Raw genomic sequence first — 16,751 nt, 5'->3', positions numbered from 1 at the left:
AGTAGAGAGAGGACAAGAGTCTCCTGGATTTCTTTCAAAAAACTTGGGATCTATCCTGCATTCTTCCCTAAACTTTCTTGCCATCACCCTTGCATTTGTGTTCGGGAACGATATGTTTGGCCGAGAGGTTGAATCACCTGTCGTTTAGAAGAGAAGCGACCAAGGGATTCCAATAGTGCCCGACCATCTGTGTCTTAATCCCGTCTAGCTTTGTTTTAATAGGTTGGAAACGTCCAGAGACGACCTTTTAAAAAGAGGTGCTGGGATTGTGAAATGAGGAGCCAATTTTCGGCCCGGATTCTCTTTTGAAAATCCGATTGTGTGCGCTCTGATTTATGGGACGGCTCTGTTTGGAAATAAATTGAATGGCGCCTTGATTTCCGCGATGCCAGTGGAAACGGGAGGTAAGCTACATTTTAACAGTCCCCGCGTGGGTTTCAACGGACCGAGCATGAATGAAAACAGTACACATTAATAATGGAGGGGTAGAGGAAATGACACAGGGAAGATATGGAATATCGTCCAACTCAACACATATAATAGTACACACGACAATGGAATGCAGTGCAAACATAAACAGAAGGAATATGTATATATATGTATATATGTGCGTGTATATACGTGGAATATCCGAGCGCTTATGGAAGATATAATAGATAGATATTGCATAGTCGTATCGACAGAATAGTAGTGATGGTGATACAATTACGCGGTAAGTTTAAGACAAAAGTGGGGCGATGAGGATTTTGACAATATTACAAGTGCCAATGCTTGCCATCGACCCTAGGAGGCGTATGAGGGATCTAGCTGATAGTATGTCGCAAGAGGAAGCCAACCTGCTGGCTAGTTTTGCGAGGGTGGGCCCGTCGGGATTTATTGTTGTAGTTATTTTGGATGTCGATGGCAAGCTTCCTTGGGCCCTCTGCCCAGCTTGTTCCGACTTTGTCCGTTTTACAATGCGTGAAATAACTAGGGAGATCCAGTAGCAAATACATTCTGTCTTCCTCCCCTTCCAGTCACATGCCCTGACCCATTTTCCACACTTTGTCCTATTCGAAGGTTGCAGAGTGCAGCTGGTATCGGTTGGACTTGCAGTAGGATGCTCGATTCTCTTAGTTGTCCTACCCAGGGTCCCAGCTCTCAAGCCACAGGTAGCCGTAAGCTCACTACTCATTAAGCACAGATGGTATAACAAGAATCTTAAATCGACATTGGATCCACTGACACAGGTTGAGCTCTCGGAAGAGCCATGGGTACAGCTCCAGTCTACCTCATGCATCCGACGCATAATCCTCCTGGCCACAACATGCGCGCTTTCCAGCTTTCCTCCAATTTTCATCCCAATCACCTGTAGAGCCAGCTCCATGAGCTCTCGCTCTTCTGCGCCGTCTTTATACGTGTAGACATTCTGCTCCGATCTCGCGCCCAACGAGGGGATGTCTTTGAAAGTGACGGGGACGGGTCCGGGGACGACGGCGGGCGGCGCCAAACAAATAATAGTGGTTTCGTTCCAGAATAGAGTGGCCAGCGCGGGGGTTTCCCCGAAGTGGGGAGTCAGCTGTGGATGGAAGTGCGAACCAAGGAGGGTGATCTGGGTGCCGCCCAGAACGGTGCCTTCAGATGGAACGAGTCGGGAAATACTGGGGAGCGGAGGGGGGGGTGTGAAGAAAGGGAGCGTCGGCAAGGGATCGGTAGGACTTGGGTAAATTTGAAGGGTGCTGGCAGGAGACCGAAGGAGATTTAACGAGTGGGGGCAGTATTCCGACGGGGACAGAGGCTCCGTCGGAGGGAGAGTAGTGCCCAATCTTTTATCTGAGGACACGGCAGATTCCAGTCTGGTGGTATTCGCTTCGTCGGCGAGTGTCGGGTCTACCCTCTCGTGCAGCATTGGCAGCATCTGAGCCTGCTTGGAACTCTGCAATGGGCTGCTTAATTCCTTTGCGCTAATCGGCTTCATCGGGTTGGATAGGCACGTAATATCGCGACGAAGATGCTGGCCAGCGATGAGCGCACGGCGCTTCCGCTTGTGGTCATCGGTGATGAGAATGGGGGGAGAGATGCCTTGCGCGACAAGGTGGCCTTGGGAGTCACGCAGCTGAAAGTGTATTCTAGAGAGGAGGGTGGGGGGGGGGGGTGAGCAAGCACACATCAAAGCCAAAATGAATATGCTGCCTACATAAACCCGACCTTCTCTCCGTGATGGCGGCAATAACACGTCATCCGGACCCCCAGCTTCACCTCGCCCCCTTGGAGCTCCACTAACTCCGGGCTGGTGAAAAGCAGCACCCTCTGCCGGTCCCGTGCAAACTGCTCTTCGCCTCCGTCCTTGTCTTCACCAAGGGTGCTTCTGAAAAGGGTGTCGCGATAGGCGCGGCGCCGCTCACGGTAAACACATGACCGGCACGCAAGGACAACGCGGTATGGGTCGCACGCGCATAAGAGGGCGGCTTCAAGTCTTAAAATGTTCTTCTCCTCAACATAGCATGACTGCTTTTGCCCAGCTAATCCTATTGAGGCCAAGCTCATTAGTTGGAATGGAAGGATAACAGAGCCAGGAGCAGTCTTATACGTTGCCGGGTCATATGCCGCGCCGCATGTTTTTTTCGTGCCATCATTCGTTCCGGTAGCCGCACATGGGTCCATGGCCAGGCTTTCATCGAGTTGCCGCATGCTCGCGCCAATTGGAGCGTTAATTTGATTTGCGTTTCCACCCGGGATTTAGCGCCTTGCTCCGGGATCCCGAGGAAGCGGATGCGAAGGCTAATAAACGTGACGAAAAGGCCGTGTTACCGGAGACCTGAGTATGAGACAAGGGGGAGAGCACTTACATATCAGACTCTAGGCTGTTCCTCCCCATATATAGGGCCTCGCCGATGCCAAATGCTCCATTAGATGGGTGATTGTCTATGTCGAGGTGATGCAGCCCTGACATAACATCAATGACATTGGAAGGGAAGTTGAAGAAATGCAACCACCACGCCAGCCAACAAATAAAAAAAAACAATAAATATCTAGAAACGCAAGTCTAATCTCCAGTGAATTATGACAGGTCCATTGAAACCTTAAAAGTGAGAGAATAATTGCAGATCGAGCAGTCCCGCTCGGGATGAGCAGAAATGGAGTCCTCTGAAAAGCCCAACTCGCATGATCAAAAAGGAACGAGGCTTCTACACAAATTGCTGGAAATAGGATTAAAACAAGAAAGCAAACAAGCCATTCATCTGAACGCAAAACTAAGAGTGTATTCCACAACAAGCCGCATTTCTCACCAGTGCTAAGGAGTCAACCTTGCCTCTCCCGAAGTATGCATCTTCCTCTGTTCTTGGCTCGTCGCTCGCCATAATGAGGGTCGCTTGGCCCGCTGAAATTGGCATCCGACGGTGGGAAGCTCTGCTTTTGAGCGCAAAGTTTCTAAGATGAAATGCAACCGAGGGTCTGTAGAGAGGATAACAAAGCAAATCCATAAAAGCAAGGTGTCCGGGTGAAGGCATCGACTAAAGTTTGCCCTATCAGCCTTCCCTCCGTCTCGATTGGCCTCTCGATTCCTTCAGACCCCTCCACCGTGCTTACGGAAGCTTATGCGTTCACTCTGGCGCGTCCTTTCCAGATGCTCGGCCAAAAGGTCAGCACTCAGCGAACGCCGACGCTCCCACATGACCTCGAGCGGAAGTTTCACTCCGTATGGCTCCAGCTCAACCCACAGTGGGCCCTGTCGTTAGCCAGTCCCGTGGCCCGGGATAAATGGTTGAAGCGGTGATTGCTCGGGCCTCAATGTTACGTCAACGAAAAAAACGATGAGGCAAATTTCATCGCTGAGAGAGTTTTTTGGCAAAGGCATCAGGTGACCGAGTCGAGATGTTGGCCTAAGCGTTGAATTCTTAGAGCCGGGCGATTGTCGAAGCACAGTTCTCGGCTTCGAGCATCCCACTCCAGCTCATGGTTATGAGGCCTATGGAGAAAATGGCCGCCCCATCCGCTTACCAATCCAGCTCGTTCCCGATTAGATCATCCGGCCCGGCAAGCGCATCAAAAATGCTGCTCGCATTACTCACTGCGCAAACCGTGAGTCTAATCCCGGAAAGTGAGGGCAGGCTATCTCCGAGCACGTCCCTGCACCGCAAAGGGGAGGGGCTTTGAGACAAGCGGGAGTGGGGGGAGAGGAGGGGAGGGGAGGCTGAAGCAGCATGTGGCTCCAACGCCTGCCGCGTGCTTCTTGAAACCGGCAGTCACGCAGGTTTCATTTTAATCTGTCAGTTAGTAAATTGGATTTTTATGTTTCACCAAGCGGGGGAAGCTCACTAATATGGGGCGTGCTGCAACTAAACCAGACAAAGTGAATATTTAACGCCAGATGAATTTAAGGGTCCCAAATTATTTTTCACCATGGACAGCTGGCTCTGCTGCTAGTAACGATAAGTCGTCCTTATCATCTCATACATATTTTTTCTATAATGACTTCTCTTTTCTCTATCCAATATATATATACCGTATATGTTTAACACGTGTAATCCGGTTTACCCAATGAAATACAACCATTATTTAGCCGTTTTCAAAAATTATAACAGCTATATAGGTGTAATAGTTTTCAATAGATAGAAAATAACATAGATTATGATACCATGGTTTGACGTTTGTTACAGGATATCACCGAAAAGCGTTCAAAAGGAAACGAATTTCCTCTCAATAAAGTCGAGCTTTGACTCCAGTGAGGTTATTACCCCAAGTTTTTATCTCGGTGCAGTGTCTCCAAAGGCCTTATCAAGATTACTCTCTACAAACATAAAATTGTACTTTTTTACCTGATTTTATTATGATTTATTTATGAACTCAATATCTCTCGCTATTTTACGATTTTACCGAAATCTACACTACCGAACGAACAAATTAACGCGACTTATACAATTATACAATTCGATAAGTGTGCAGTCCACTTATTGATAGAAGGCTCTCCAACAGCTGTATACAGGTAATATCGTTAGTATAAACTAATCCCTTGTTACGTGATAACATCACCTCTGACACTGGATTATGTGCTAATTCATCAGAGCTAAGGACCTAAGTGCAAAACAATCTTGTTACAACGTTAAGTTTATCCAACACTGCACTAAATCTTTTTTCAACTTGGGCTACATAATTAAATCAATCATTCATTAGCTCATCAAGCTGCTTTCTGTATTTAGCGACATTGTCCAAATTTCCTTGATCTTGCCAATACTTTATCGTCAATTTCAAATTTTCTTCCTTTGCCCGCTTCTGTCTCAATTTAAACTCTTCCTTTTCTGCCATTCGCTCCTGTTGCTCTAATTCCTCTTCTTCCTTTGCCCGCTTACGCTTTCTTTCAACCTCTTCAGCCTCTAACTCAGCCTTCTTAAAGTCCGCATCCGCTTTCTTAATCTCCGCATCCGCTTTCTTAATGTCTGCGATCGCCTTTTTCGACAGTGCCTCTTGAAAAAGTTTCTCTGTTTCATCCCCACTCCGTATCGTAAATCCGATCTTGCATTTCGACAACTTAATAAGTTGATCTTCTTCGTCTAATCTCTTTATAGTGAATGTACGAGAACTCTTATCATAGAGAAGATGCCAAGCACCATGAACCAATTTTCTGATAGTCGTTCCCATGCGAAAATCTAATACGATATTTTTGGAATGGGGAATGTTCTTGTATTTGTTTTCCTGTTCAAAGCGTGCAACATGGCCAGGAATATCGTCCCCTTCGGCTGCGAGTTCTACAGCCCAATTTAATCCCGTATCTACATAGAAGTTCAGCCGGCCTGGGATTCCAAAGGTAGCCCCGACATCAGGAGAGATATAATAATCTGATGGTAAGCACGAGTATGCTGTCCGATAAAATTCCATTTGCCACGATCTTTCTGCTAACAACCTTGAATCGCCCTTTCTTCTAAGAACCCCAAGGCTATTTTCCACAACTTCTGCATCAAGTCGTCTAATTGATTCCATCAAAAAATTTTCAAATTGATCCCGATCGATGGGGATCACCTCTTTCTTCCCTTCACTCAACTTCGTGAAACACATGATATAAACATAGTTGGTCAAGAATCCAACTCTTCCTGAATCTGCAACGTAATCTTGCGTGCAATCTTTATCAATGAAATGCAAATAACCGGCCTTGCACAACGAAGCAATAGTTCTGTAGTTTTCTCGCATTGGAGAGGCAATAATGAAGTCGTTTAAAACAACTTCCCGAAGTATTTCTTCTTCCTCCTTGTTGAATTTGTAGAGATGAACAGCACCCCGGTGATCCCTGACATGCTCGAATAACGCTGAGGAAGTGAGATATTTCAAAATGTCAACTTCTGTCGGAGGGGGAATACCATAGGTTGGATTATGACGTTCATAAATAAAATGAAGGATGCGGCGGATCAAGCCCAAGTGACAGCTTCTCGTGTTCTTATCCTCTCCCGTAGTATCGCTGCGAACAGCTACCAGATCCACAATAGCGTCTCTGACCGTTTCTGTCATTGCTTCTCCCCACCCAAGCTTGCGAGAAAAATCATCCATAAGTTCGTTGTGTTCACCAGCACGGGACATCAAAAGACGTGCGCCATACTTGTGGTGGAGATGAATTGGTGAAGCTGTAATAGGAGCAAGTTCCATGGAAATATCACCCGATTCCGAATCTACTGGATATACAGCGAACATAATGAGACGTATGTTGGTATTCTTGTTTTTTTGCTCTCCGCGCACCCAGTTCCAGAAGCCCACGAACTTATTATGGCTATACGTGAGCTGAGTCTCGTCCATAATGATATAAACGAGACCATTTGGAAAGGATTCTTGCCACTCCCAGTATATTTTTCCCGTCACACTTTTCCAAAAGTCATCGTAAGTAGTATGAGAGTTAAATTTAAAGAGGAGATTACTGATGCTGATAACACGATCGTTCTCGGTTATTATCTCCTTTAAATGTTTTTCCAATAGCTCACACATTGAAGTTTTACCGCTGAATCTTGGGCCGCGGATAAGCATGATATGGTCAACGTTGATCCTATCTATGATCCATTGAGTGGTCTCTTTTCTGTACGGGATAGGCTGTATAAGATCTTTTTTATGTTCCAATTCAAGGCCGTCTTGGGTTCAGTCAGAATTTCTCAATTGTATTCCGGAATTCGAAATAAAATGGGGGGATATAACGGCTGATGCATTTGTAGATAGAGCTTCATTATGTTGAAGATGAACTGTAGTATTGGAGGATTGCGCCACACTCGAAGGATTTTTTTCAGTAGTTGAGTCGTTAGCTGGATGCAGCTCTGTAATATGATCGCGGAGCTTATTAGCTGCTATAGGCTTTTTGTTGTTGCATCGCTTGCAGTAATATTTGCCTTCACGTATTGTATAATTCTTCTTGACATCCATTACGGTTATTCAAAGTGGATAGCAAGAATCGACTTGGTTTTTGTGTGTTTTGAAAAAAATGATGAAACTGGGAAAGAGAAGTTTGCATGCAAAAGAAAAAAATCATTTTAATTTGGGGAATTGCGTCACAAAATAAAACAATCACGAAATCCAAATAAGGTAATTTGAACGCGTTTCTTTATGTTTGTCTTGGAGATGCAGCATAATTCCGCCATTTCATCTCGGCAAAGCAGCGGTCTTGCCTCCGTTGACACTAAATCTCATCCTTACTCCACGACAAAGATACTAGTTAAAATTAGATGTCGTCCGTGTAGAAACACGTGCAAAATACACACCCGAATTCTTTGCAAGAACACCGCCGGCTATGAATTGACGAGAACCACCACTAAAGTGGAAACAGTTCAAGAAAACGTTGATCGATGAAGTTTTCGAAGTAGAAGGAACCTTTAAGTTTTAGAGTTATATCAGCTTTATATTTATATGTGTTCAATAGGACCTATATTGTACTACTAGTTTTCTACTACAGATGCAGGTTTATACTGCTGGGATGGAAGATTAGTTTAGCTGCTACGCTGGTTAGTACTTTTACAGGATATGCAGACTATGATTTATGGCTTATACTGTGATAATAACCATCTCAAAGCGCTAAATGGCCAATACTTTAAGTATATAAAATGATTACATCGCTATCTTAATCGAGTCCAAAACACTTTGGATTGTAGTGATTGAACAAATTGGAGAGGAACTTTTTTCTCAAGAATGTCCTTTATCATCGATTGAATTAGATGGTTGTGGGGGGTTGAGAGAGCTAGACTTGGCATAAAATAAACTGCAACGTGTGGATATTACAAATTATCCTAAGTTAAGAGAATTCTCTAGCTGGGATAATAGATTAAAAGCGTTGGATTTAAGCAATAATAAAAAGTTGATTTTCCTTTCCACTTCAAATAATAAATTTCCTCCAATAGATATAAAAACTCTTCATTTAACTAAGATTAGAAAAGTCACAGATTGGTCTTCGTTTTTCAAGTGATATGGATGAGAAAGAGGCGGTCAAGGATTTTCTCGTAAATTATGCTGAAGTCCAGGCTTATTTAGCCCAGTAAGAAATGTTAATCATGACTCAGTCAATTATCTTTCTACCAGCAGAAAAGAGTTGCAAAGTCTGTCCATCGCGACTTTTTGGCACGGATTGATAGGAGATAGTAATTTACATGCTCTCAAGTGATATGTTCCGCAAAATATGGCATCAGATAACACTCTATATTCAGATCATGAGCCCACGAACTGATTTATGCGATACTTGTCAACACCTACAGAATGACTTGCAATTCATTGCTCGTATGAAATAGGGGATACAAGATTTATTAAGGAGATAAAAAACATCTCGCCAAAACAAAGTTGGTGCGAAATTATTATAACAAAAATACTAAGTTGGCGGAAGAACATGGAAAGCTAGTTGACCAGAATTATTCTGTACAGAAAAACAAGATACCGAGTTGCAGTATTGACGCAGTTGCCCATTACAATTACGACCGAGTCCAAAATGTCCATGTACCTCATTTGGATAAACAGATTGGCAAAGTGTGTTTTCTTTGCGCTCGCAAGGTACACTTGTTTGGTATCCAAGATGAAGCGGTCGGTAAGTAAATTAACTACGTGCTGAATGAAAACGAACTTCTTAGGAAAGGCTCAAATGGTATGCTTAGCCTAGTTTTCGATGGAATCAAAGGCCAAAATTAAGGTGAAAAGCATCTTAGAATCACTTGTGATTACGTGGGAGGGCAAAACAAAAATAGCGCGACCATTTGATTTTGCATATACTTAGTAATTTGTGGGTATTATGAAAGTATTAAGTTGAATTTCATAATTCCAGGCCATACTAAATTCAAATGTGATGGTAAGTTTCAGGCCGACCCTACAATAAACCTGCCTGGTGAAAACAGCTAGTAAACGTATAAAAATATGTAGAAAAGATGGAGGACGTATGCAATTCCCTAAGTTTTTACAAACTTTTCACCTACTTTTCACGATATTTATAGTGGGAGAGGAGTCTATGAATTGGAGTGATAATGTTGAAAGTTTATAGGGAATTGTCTATGTTCTCTATCTTTTCTACATGCTTCTTTTCGTTTACTAGCAGTTTTCACCCAGCGAGTTTTTTGTTGGACGATAAAAAGGCTTTATCGTAAAAACCACCATGGATTGTGTAGCGCACGTTGTAGACGTGATAAAAAGATCTAGCATTGCTGGACTAAACAAAACTCCATGTTATAACAGTAATGAAGGTTTCCAATATTTTGACACCACAAGTATTTTAGAAACATATTTTAAAAAGTTGCCTGGTTTGCAAAAATTTCACACATTTTCTTTTACCAGGAAGTCGCCAATGGTCCTTTTCAAGAATTCATGTTACTGAAGATTAGTAAAACCGAGGCCACAAAGCCTACATAAAAATTCAAGGTCCTGTCATTTTTAGCACTTGTGCCTCCTCCTGTGGGGTTGAAACGCCAGGAATATCTCTATCATAATATTGGTCCCTTTATCCAAGATGAATTCACAGATATTACTTGTCCCAAGCCAACATCCAAAGGCTAATGTACAGATGCCGATTCTTTGTGACGTCAAATGTTCACTTTGTCTGGTTTTGTTGCAGCACGGTCCATATCATGTTCCACTCTCTTGTGTTGGTATTAATATAATTTTCACTTTGCCATTGTGAACGGACCTGGTCATGAGGAATTGGCTCTGTTAGTCGAAAATGGGAGCCCCCTTAAGGGCATGGAGGAGGAGGATGTTTTTCGAGCGCCGTCAGAAAGGGCACACAGGCATCGTTCAAGCAAAATGGATGCATCAGCGCTGTCCTATTGTATGATACAAAGCAGGTCTTGGGCAAATGGAAAAGAAAAAGTACAAGTGCAAAATACTCAAAAAAAAGATCATAATAACATATTTCGTGTTATACATTATATAAAAGCATAAATATATATTTAAATAGATAGAAGGAGGAGGAGGCGGAAGAGGAAGAAGAGCGATAGCGTAGCTTGGGGGGAGGGGGGGCGGGAGGTTAATAAAGTCTATCGCGCAACGACGCTTAGGACCTCCACCCCCTTCCTCTTGCCCTCCTCCCGGTTCTCCTTTCCCCTCCATTCTATCCCTCGCACAATCATCCTTGGGCTCGCGTCCCAAAAGCGGTCGCATCGACACACCAATTCCCGGAGTTCCTCCAGCGAAGCGCGCTGCTCCACCGGCACAAACACCCGGCACAGCACCCGTAGCATGCTCCGCGAGATCGGCAAGGCATGCCAGAGATGCTCGGGATCCTGGGTGTACGCGTGGAATGCATCATCGCCGGCGCGAGACCAAGGGTTGCGCCCCGTGGTAAGGTTGACGAGAATCACCCCTAACGACCACACGTCGTTGGGCGCCGAGAGATAGGTCTGCTGCATGCCACACTCCAGGCTGTAGTAATACTCGCTCCCGCAGCCTCTCTCGCTGCTCACCGCATCCCCAGTCGCCAAGCCAAAGTCGGCAAGCTTCAGCGTGTGGCCCTGATCGAACACCATGATGTTCTCCGGCTTCAAGTCGCGGTGATATACGCCGAGCGAATGGCAGTACGCCACCACCTCAAGCAGTTGAAGGAAGGCATACCGGATAAGGGCATCGTCCGCAATATACCGGCGCAGCGTGGCAATGTTGTGAAAGAGATCGCCCTCGTGGCAATACTCCATCACCATGTAGATAATATGGGGCGTTTCCACGATCTGATGGGGAGGAGAAGGACACAAAAGAAAGAGGGTGTTAGTAGGCGGGAAGGGGCTCCTGGTCCATTAGTCAGCACAAGCCTCCATTACCTTGTCTAGGCGAAGAACGTTGCGGTGTCCCAGCACCTTCGCGTGCAGGGCCACCTCCAAGCATCCGTCTCCTCTGTCTCTGCTGTTGTTTCTTGCCAAACACTTCACAGCGCACCAATGCCCGCTCTGCACATACTGCCCTCGATAGACGACCCCGTAGGCGCCGACTCCCACCATCTCAACCAGCTCTATGGCACCATTATCGATGCGAAGGCCGGCTAGATTTCTGAGCGAAGAATGGGGACTAGTGGAACCACAGGAGACCATTTAGGATAGCGGTTTGGGGAGGGGGTTATTCACGAATGAAGCGTCAGGGTTAAGGCTGAATGCTGCACATGAAAGGTGAGAAGAAAGAGAGGAGTGAAGACGGTTAAGAGAGAGCTATTTATTAGTCAATGTGAAACCTCTCTAGTGAGTGTCCGCGAGCAGTCTAGACAAAATGGAGGAGAAGAGGGGAAGAGAGAGGGAAAAAAAAAGCAACTGAAACCGGAAGAACAGTGGGAGAGCACGGTTATTAAATTCCTTTTTTTTTCTGTTGAAAATAACAATAAAAATAGAAACTCAGACCACCCTTAAGATGATGGATCCACTAGGGCAAATCGCAACCCCTTTAGGAGTGTATTCTAATTTCGAATAAGCTAGGTGGTATTCTCCTCAAACTCAATTTCTCCTGTCGTCCTCGCTAGATGGACGGTAAGCTGAAACGCCAGCTAGAGAGAACCCGCCCAAATCGGATGCCGAGTTAACCGAGAGAAGCACGATGAGAGCTTAAAAAGTAATATTGGATAAGATACACACAACATAAGTTGAACATGAAACAAGAACAATAATAGGCACTAGATCGGAAAACAAGACGTCACCCTCCCTATCCTCCACCACAAGAGAAAGACTATAGAGAATTTATATCTAAACAACCTAAGAGAAGTATAAGGCTAGGAAAAAAAAAATAACAAAAACGGCCATCCAAGGCAACTACTAAAGAAAAAAAAAAATTAAAGACAAGAAAGCAAGGGTTCTCACTCCCTCCAACAACGCTTCCCCTTCTCTCTCGACCACCCCTTCACACATACACACATCCCCTCTCCTCATTAGGCCTGCCAATGAACAGAAAAGTCCGGCTTCAGCACACCCGTACGATGGTATACGTTGCGCCCACGCACATAGGGATCCAAGTCGTAGTAGGCTCTCCGCAGTTGAGGGTTGAGCTCTTCGCGCTTAGCCCAGGCTGCGTCGGCCGCGTCCTTGTCATCGGCCTTGACGGCCTTGACCCACTCGCGAGTCCTCTCCTCGAACTGGTTTTCGAGCTCGCGGCGCTTGGCAAGGAGGGCGTCGCGGGTGGCGGTGTCCTTGTGCTTGTCGTTCTCGCCCTCCACGGGGGGGATGTAGTTCCACTTGAAATCGCTGGTGCCGCCGACGTCCTTGGGGAGGTACTTCTCGGGGATGTACTGCAGCAGGTCGTCGGTGCTGTTGGTAAAGCGGATCTTGCTGGCGACCACGGGGTCGAGCCAGGGGCGGATGACGCGCCACACGGGCTCGAAGAACCAGGGGGCGTTGTGGACGATGCAGAGCCCAAGGGACTCGGGGTAGTAGGCCTCGAAGCACATGATCAGGTACTTGAGGAAGCCGAGGTCGAGGTTGGCCATGGAGAGGCCGGTCATGTTGAACACGAGGCACGACGTCTCGACGGGCGGGACGAGCAGCTGGCGGGCGGTCTCGATCACAAGGAGGGTGAATTTGCGCAGCGGCACATCGTCCTGGTCCTTCTTGAAGTGGAGCCGGACGTTGATATAGCTAAGGAGAAGGGGGAGAGAGAGAGCGCATGGGTTAGTGCGTGCGAGGGATCGCCGCGAGGGCAAAGGAGGAGGCCTACCAGATGGGGCGGTTCCACTTGTCGGTGCCGAGGAAGAAGGATTTGCCCGACTCCCACTGGAATCGCCAGCCCTTCTCGCCGGTGCTCTTGAAGTGCTTCTCCATGCCGAGATCACCCTGCTGAATCAGGCCCGCGACGTCCTCCTCCATCCGGAATTTCTGGGTGGCCAGCATCATGCGCAGGGCGGCCTGCACGTCCCATTTGCGGGCGCGCAGGAAGCGGAGCAAGATGGTGTCGGGATAATCTTGGGTGGTGATGTCCCAGAAGGAGCGCTGGAGATCCTTGGGGTTCATCCCCTTGAGGAGCTCGTCGAGACCAGGGAACACCTTCTCGCCGTTCTCGTTGATCTCCCACTCCACGTCCTTCTTAGCGGCCTGTCCGCCGAACAATCCGCCAAACATGCCGCCTTTCTTCTTCTGTGCGGCGGGGGGAGCATCCGCCTTGACGGGCTCCCGATTCATCACCTCCTCCATGGCCTCCCACAGCTCGGCAAGCTTGACCTTCTGCTCGGGGGTGAGCCGGCCGAGATAGCCCGTCATCTCGGTCTGGTCGGGCGGCGGGGGCTGCTTATCGACAAACATGGCTGTGCGGTGATTACGAGTGTATGAGGAATGACAACAGATTAAATATGAAAGAGTACAGCTGTATGTACGGGTGCGTGTATATGTATGTGCGAGTGAGGAGTATAAATAGGAGGATTAGTGGATTAGGGATGGGCTATTAAGGCGAAATGGGGGGGGGGGGGGAAGGGGACAAGGGGAGATGCAAGGCTCGGAAGGAAAGGAGGAGCAAGCAGTGCCCCAACCTATTTATAATACCGATCCTCAATCTCGGTCGTTTTCAACATGAGGCAAGCGTCTGTCGGGCGTAAAAAAAAAGCTCGAGCCCAATTCGCTGAATCTGTGCACTAATTGTTTTTGAAGATTTTGTGGAGAGGATGTACAAGGAAGAGCCGTGTGGAGGGGAGGGCGAGTTCGAGAGCACAGCTCTTCCAGCATTCCAAGATGCTTATCACCCGCGGCGGGGCTAGCGTTATCATATGTCCGCCGTGTTGCGCAGGCGTGGGCCGGTGCCAGGGCTGCAGCAGCCGCCGCGCGAGCATTAGAGTTGGCGGGTTGCGGCCCTGTGGGCCCGCCTTGCCCGCCTTCTTCATATGATTAAAGTAAGCTCGCGCATCTCGAAGGACCTGGTACAACCACGGCTCTACCCATTTTCACATGGCGGACCCGCCCTTTCCCCTCCCGCCCTTTCCTCTTTCTCCCCTATCACCGAGACATAGCGAGTTTAGAGTTTCCCCCGTGTCCTCTCTGAAACACAGATTCGGACCCGGCTTGAAACCCGCACGTGAACGGCCTGCTCTCGCCTATCCGATCCCCCGCAGTCTCTCCACACTGCCCGCCCCCTCCCCCCAACTTCCCCACATCCAAGCCGGCCCTCGCCACCCTCCGCTCTGGGAAACCGCCCGGCTGAACTTTCTTCAGAGTTTGATCGATTATCGCATCATCATCGCGTCGCCGCTTCATGCCCCCGATACTTTGCCGAAAACCATGGCCCAGCCTGCTCCTTCCATCTCATCCAGTGCTGCCGGCCGAGGCTCGGGCATGGACCCCGCCACCCGATTCCGCCTCGCGCTCTCATTCATGTCGATGCCCTCCACCCGCGACATCAAGCCGACATCGGACGAGAAGCTCCTGGTAAGTCATCTGCCTCCCCGACGGATCGATTCCTTGCATCCATCTCACGGATCCTTGTCTCGCTTAGCTGTATGGGCTGTATAAGCAAGCGCTGCTTGGAGATTGCCAGGGCAGCAGGCCCGCCATCTGGGATGTGGTGGGCCGACAGAAATGGTCCGAATCTTGTCCTCTCGTGATTTCCCTCCCAACCTGAAGCGAAGTCATCCTTTTTTTATGATGTGTAGGGATGCGTGGAGCAAATTCCGTGGTATAGGTCAGACAGAAGCCAAGATCCGATATGTCGACACGCTGGTCCAAATCTTGAAGCGTCATCCGGAAAGGGACCAGGTGCTGGAATACATCAATGTTCTGCAGGGAGTGAATGACGAGAATATCAAAGGTGGGATTGCACCCGATGCGCAGGCTTGGATTGCTGGGAATGAAGACTAATCGCGCCTTTTTATTCCCCCTCCTTAGACGGATATGAGGTGGACTCGGGAGATACATCCGATAATCGAGATTACAACCAAAGAGGTGCGGAAGAAGAGAGGGGGGATGCAGAAGAGGAGGAAGACGACGACGACGAAGAAGGAGAAGAAACCGAAGGTGAAGAGGAGGAGGAGGAAGAGGAGAAGAAAGAGCCCGGGATAGGAGAAGGAGACAGAGCATACTTTGAGAGGGTGGAGGATGCGGTGGAGGTCGAGGAGGAGTTCCAAGAGGCTCAAGAACGCCTCACCCCGCTCTCGGACCCCTCATTCTCGACCTCGGAAAACGAGCATCCCCCCTTGCATCCCGCCCCCGCTCTGCCCTCCCGTCGTCCTCCCTCCATAGCATCCACGGCACGATCCTATCATTCCACCACTTCCCAGTACAAGCATCTAAATCGCGACAAAGCTGAGTCGGTATCTCGCTGGTCTCAACAGGTAGCTCGCTCCGTCCGGCAAGTCCCAGCCATCCCCAGCTCATCTCTCGCGCCTCCCCCCCAAACCCCAGGTGGCCGCTTTACAGCGGCTCCCCCCGTTTTGTCCCGCTCTAGGGCCCCTCCCGCACTGAGAAGGAGGCCTCTCCCGCTCGTAACCAATGCGAACGCTGTCGTCGAGAGAGGGCTCGAGATGCTGCAGACCCAAATTGCGGCATTGAACGAACGCATCGATATCCTCCGCGGTGGCCTAGAGCAGCGCGCTGAACGCAGGCTCTGGCTCTACAGAACACTCCTCGGTGTCCTCAAGGTCGGCTATTTTGTTGAGCTGTGGAAAGACCGAAATTTAACCCTGTTTGCCTCTGTGTCTTGTTGCATAGGCTATGATGTGGCATGCTTTCTTCGACCTGGTCATAGGCCTTTTGGTTTTCTGGTGGATGCTTCGAAGGCGCCATCCCTTGGCCCTGATACTCGCGAGATCAATTAGACATGCCATTATGGAAAGATTCCCCCCGTAATAATAGCTTTTTATTGTCATTGGATACCGAAATAATAATGGGAAACGCTTACATCACATTCATTGCACCCCCTACTGGGAAAGACAAAGTCCATTTTTCACAGTACTATACATTTGGAAATGCAGTGTGTTTCATCCCTCCTCCAATCCTCCCTCTCCTTCATTTTCTCGGTGCACTACCGGCGTTGTGTCCTGCTCATCCAGCTTCGGAAGCGAGGCTGAATCCGGGCGCGGAATGTTGTGGCCAGCGCCAAGCTCGGCCCACGACCTACCAAAACATAAAGCTTATAGACATTGCCAATCCCGATGGAGATCGAGAAATGTTACCAGTTCTTTGATTCAGAATCGAGAAGCATTTCGGTACGCCACAGCTTGTCGTCGATGTCGGGAGGGCCTGACTCTTCGACTTTAGAGGGGGCGGCCGGTGAAGAAGTGATGGAGGTTTGAACCTTTGGATTGGCCATCGTTAATTCATTCGATGTTCTTGATCTCGTGGAGGAGAAACCCTTGTGGAGGCTGAGAGGATAGGAAAAAAAAAAAAAAT

At 48.0% G+C, this 16,751-nt stretch overlaps 7 protein-coding genes across 7 annotated transcripts; 2 read left to right on the top strand and 5 right to left on the bottom strand.

Annotated features, from left to right (window-relative positions):
• Positions 1-718: 718 nt before the first annotated feature.
• VTP21DRAFT_3731 (uncharacterized protein) lies at positions 719-2,932 on the bottom strand (the record flags this gene model as incomplete). Its single annotated transcript, XM_069394066.1, has 4 exons — positions 719-2,108; positions 2,177-2,507; positions 2,570-2,760; positions 2,829-2,932. 4 exons carry the CDS (start codon positions 2,930-2,932, stop codon positions 719-721), a joined length of 2,016 nt encoding a protein of 671 aa, XP_069249169.1.
• A 410-nt stretch (positions 2,933-3,342) lies between these two features.
• VTP21DRAFT_3730 (uncharacterized protein) lies at positions 3,343-4,137 on the top strand (the record flags this gene model as incomplete). Its single annotated transcript, XM_069394065.1, has 3 exons — positions 3,343-3,380; positions 3,514-3,753; positions 3,885-4,137. 3 exons carry the CDS (start codon positions 3,343-3,345, stop codon positions 4,135-4,137), a joined length of 531 nt encoding a protein of 176 aa, XP_069249168.1.
• Positions 4,138-5,139: 1,002 nt separating this feature from the next.
• On the bottom strand, positions 5,140-6,987 carry VTP21DRAFT_3729 (uncharacterized protein; the record flags this gene model as incomplete). The annotated part of the gene is made up of 1 exon (XM_069394063.1): positions 5,140-6,987. The coding sequence occupies one exon, from the start codon at positions 6,985-6,987 to the stop codon at positions 5,140-5,142; it is 1,848 nt and encodes a 615-aa protein (XP_069249167.1).
• Positions 6,988-10,451: 3,464 nt separating this feature from the next.
• Positions 10,452-11,495, bottom strand: VTP21DRAFT_3728 (uncharacterized protein; the record flags this gene model as incomplete). The annotated part of the gene is made up of 2 exons (XM_069394062.1): positions 10,452-11,138; positions 11,229-11,495. 2 exons carry the CDS (start codon positions 11,493-11,495, stop codon positions 10,452-10,454), a joined length of 954 nt encoding a protein of 317 aa, XP_069249166.1.
• An 821-nt stretch (positions 11,496-12,316) lies between these two features.
• On the bottom strand, positions 12,317-13,679 carry VTP21DRAFT_3727 (uncharacterized protein; the record flags this gene model as incomplete). Its single annotated transcript, XM_069394061.1, has 2 exons — positions 12,317-13,019; positions 13,099-13,679. 2 exons carry the CDS (start codon positions 13,677-13,679, stop codon positions 12,317-12,319), a joined length of 1,284 nt encoding a protein of 427 aa, XP_069249165.1.
• A 636-nt stretch (positions 13,680-14,315) lies between these two features.
• VTP21DRAFT_3726 (uncharacterized protein) lies at positions 14,316-16,208 on the top strand (the record flags this gene model as incomplete). Its single annotated transcript, XM_069394060.1, has 5 exons — positions 14,316-14,792; positions 14,860-14,945; positions 15,017-15,171; positions 15,249-16,000; positions 16,071-16,208. 5 exons carry the CDS (start codon positions 14,316-14,318, stop codon positions 16,206-16,208), a joined length of 1,608 nt encoding a protein of 535 aa, XP_069249164.1.
• A 131-nt stretch (positions 16,209-16,339) lies between these two features.
• On the bottom strand, positions 16,340-16,671 carry VTP21DRAFT_3725 (uncharacterized protein; the record flags this gene model as incomplete). The annotated part of the gene is made up of 2 exons (XM_069394059.1): positions 16,340-16,475; positions 16,535-16,671. The coding sequence occupies 2 exons, from the start codon at positions 16,669-16,671 to the stop codon at positions 16,340-16,342; spliced, it is 273 nt and encodes a 90-aa protein (XP_069249163.1).
• Between the last annotated feature and the right edge of the window lie 80 nt (positions 16,672-16,751).

This window comes from Calcarisporiella thermophila (genome assembly GCF_041956535.1).
Source record: "Calcarisporiella thermophila strain CBS 279.70 unplaced genomic scaffold VTP21scaffold_18, whole genome shotgun sequence".
Lineage (NCBI taxonomy): Eukaryota > Fungi > Calcarisporiellomycota > Calcarisporiellomycetes > Calcarisporiellales > Calcarisporiellaceae > Calcarisporiella > Calcarisporiella thermophila.
The sequence above is the reverse complement of the archived record's forward strand: the minus strand, read 5'-3'. Positions and strand labels throughout refer to the sequence as shown.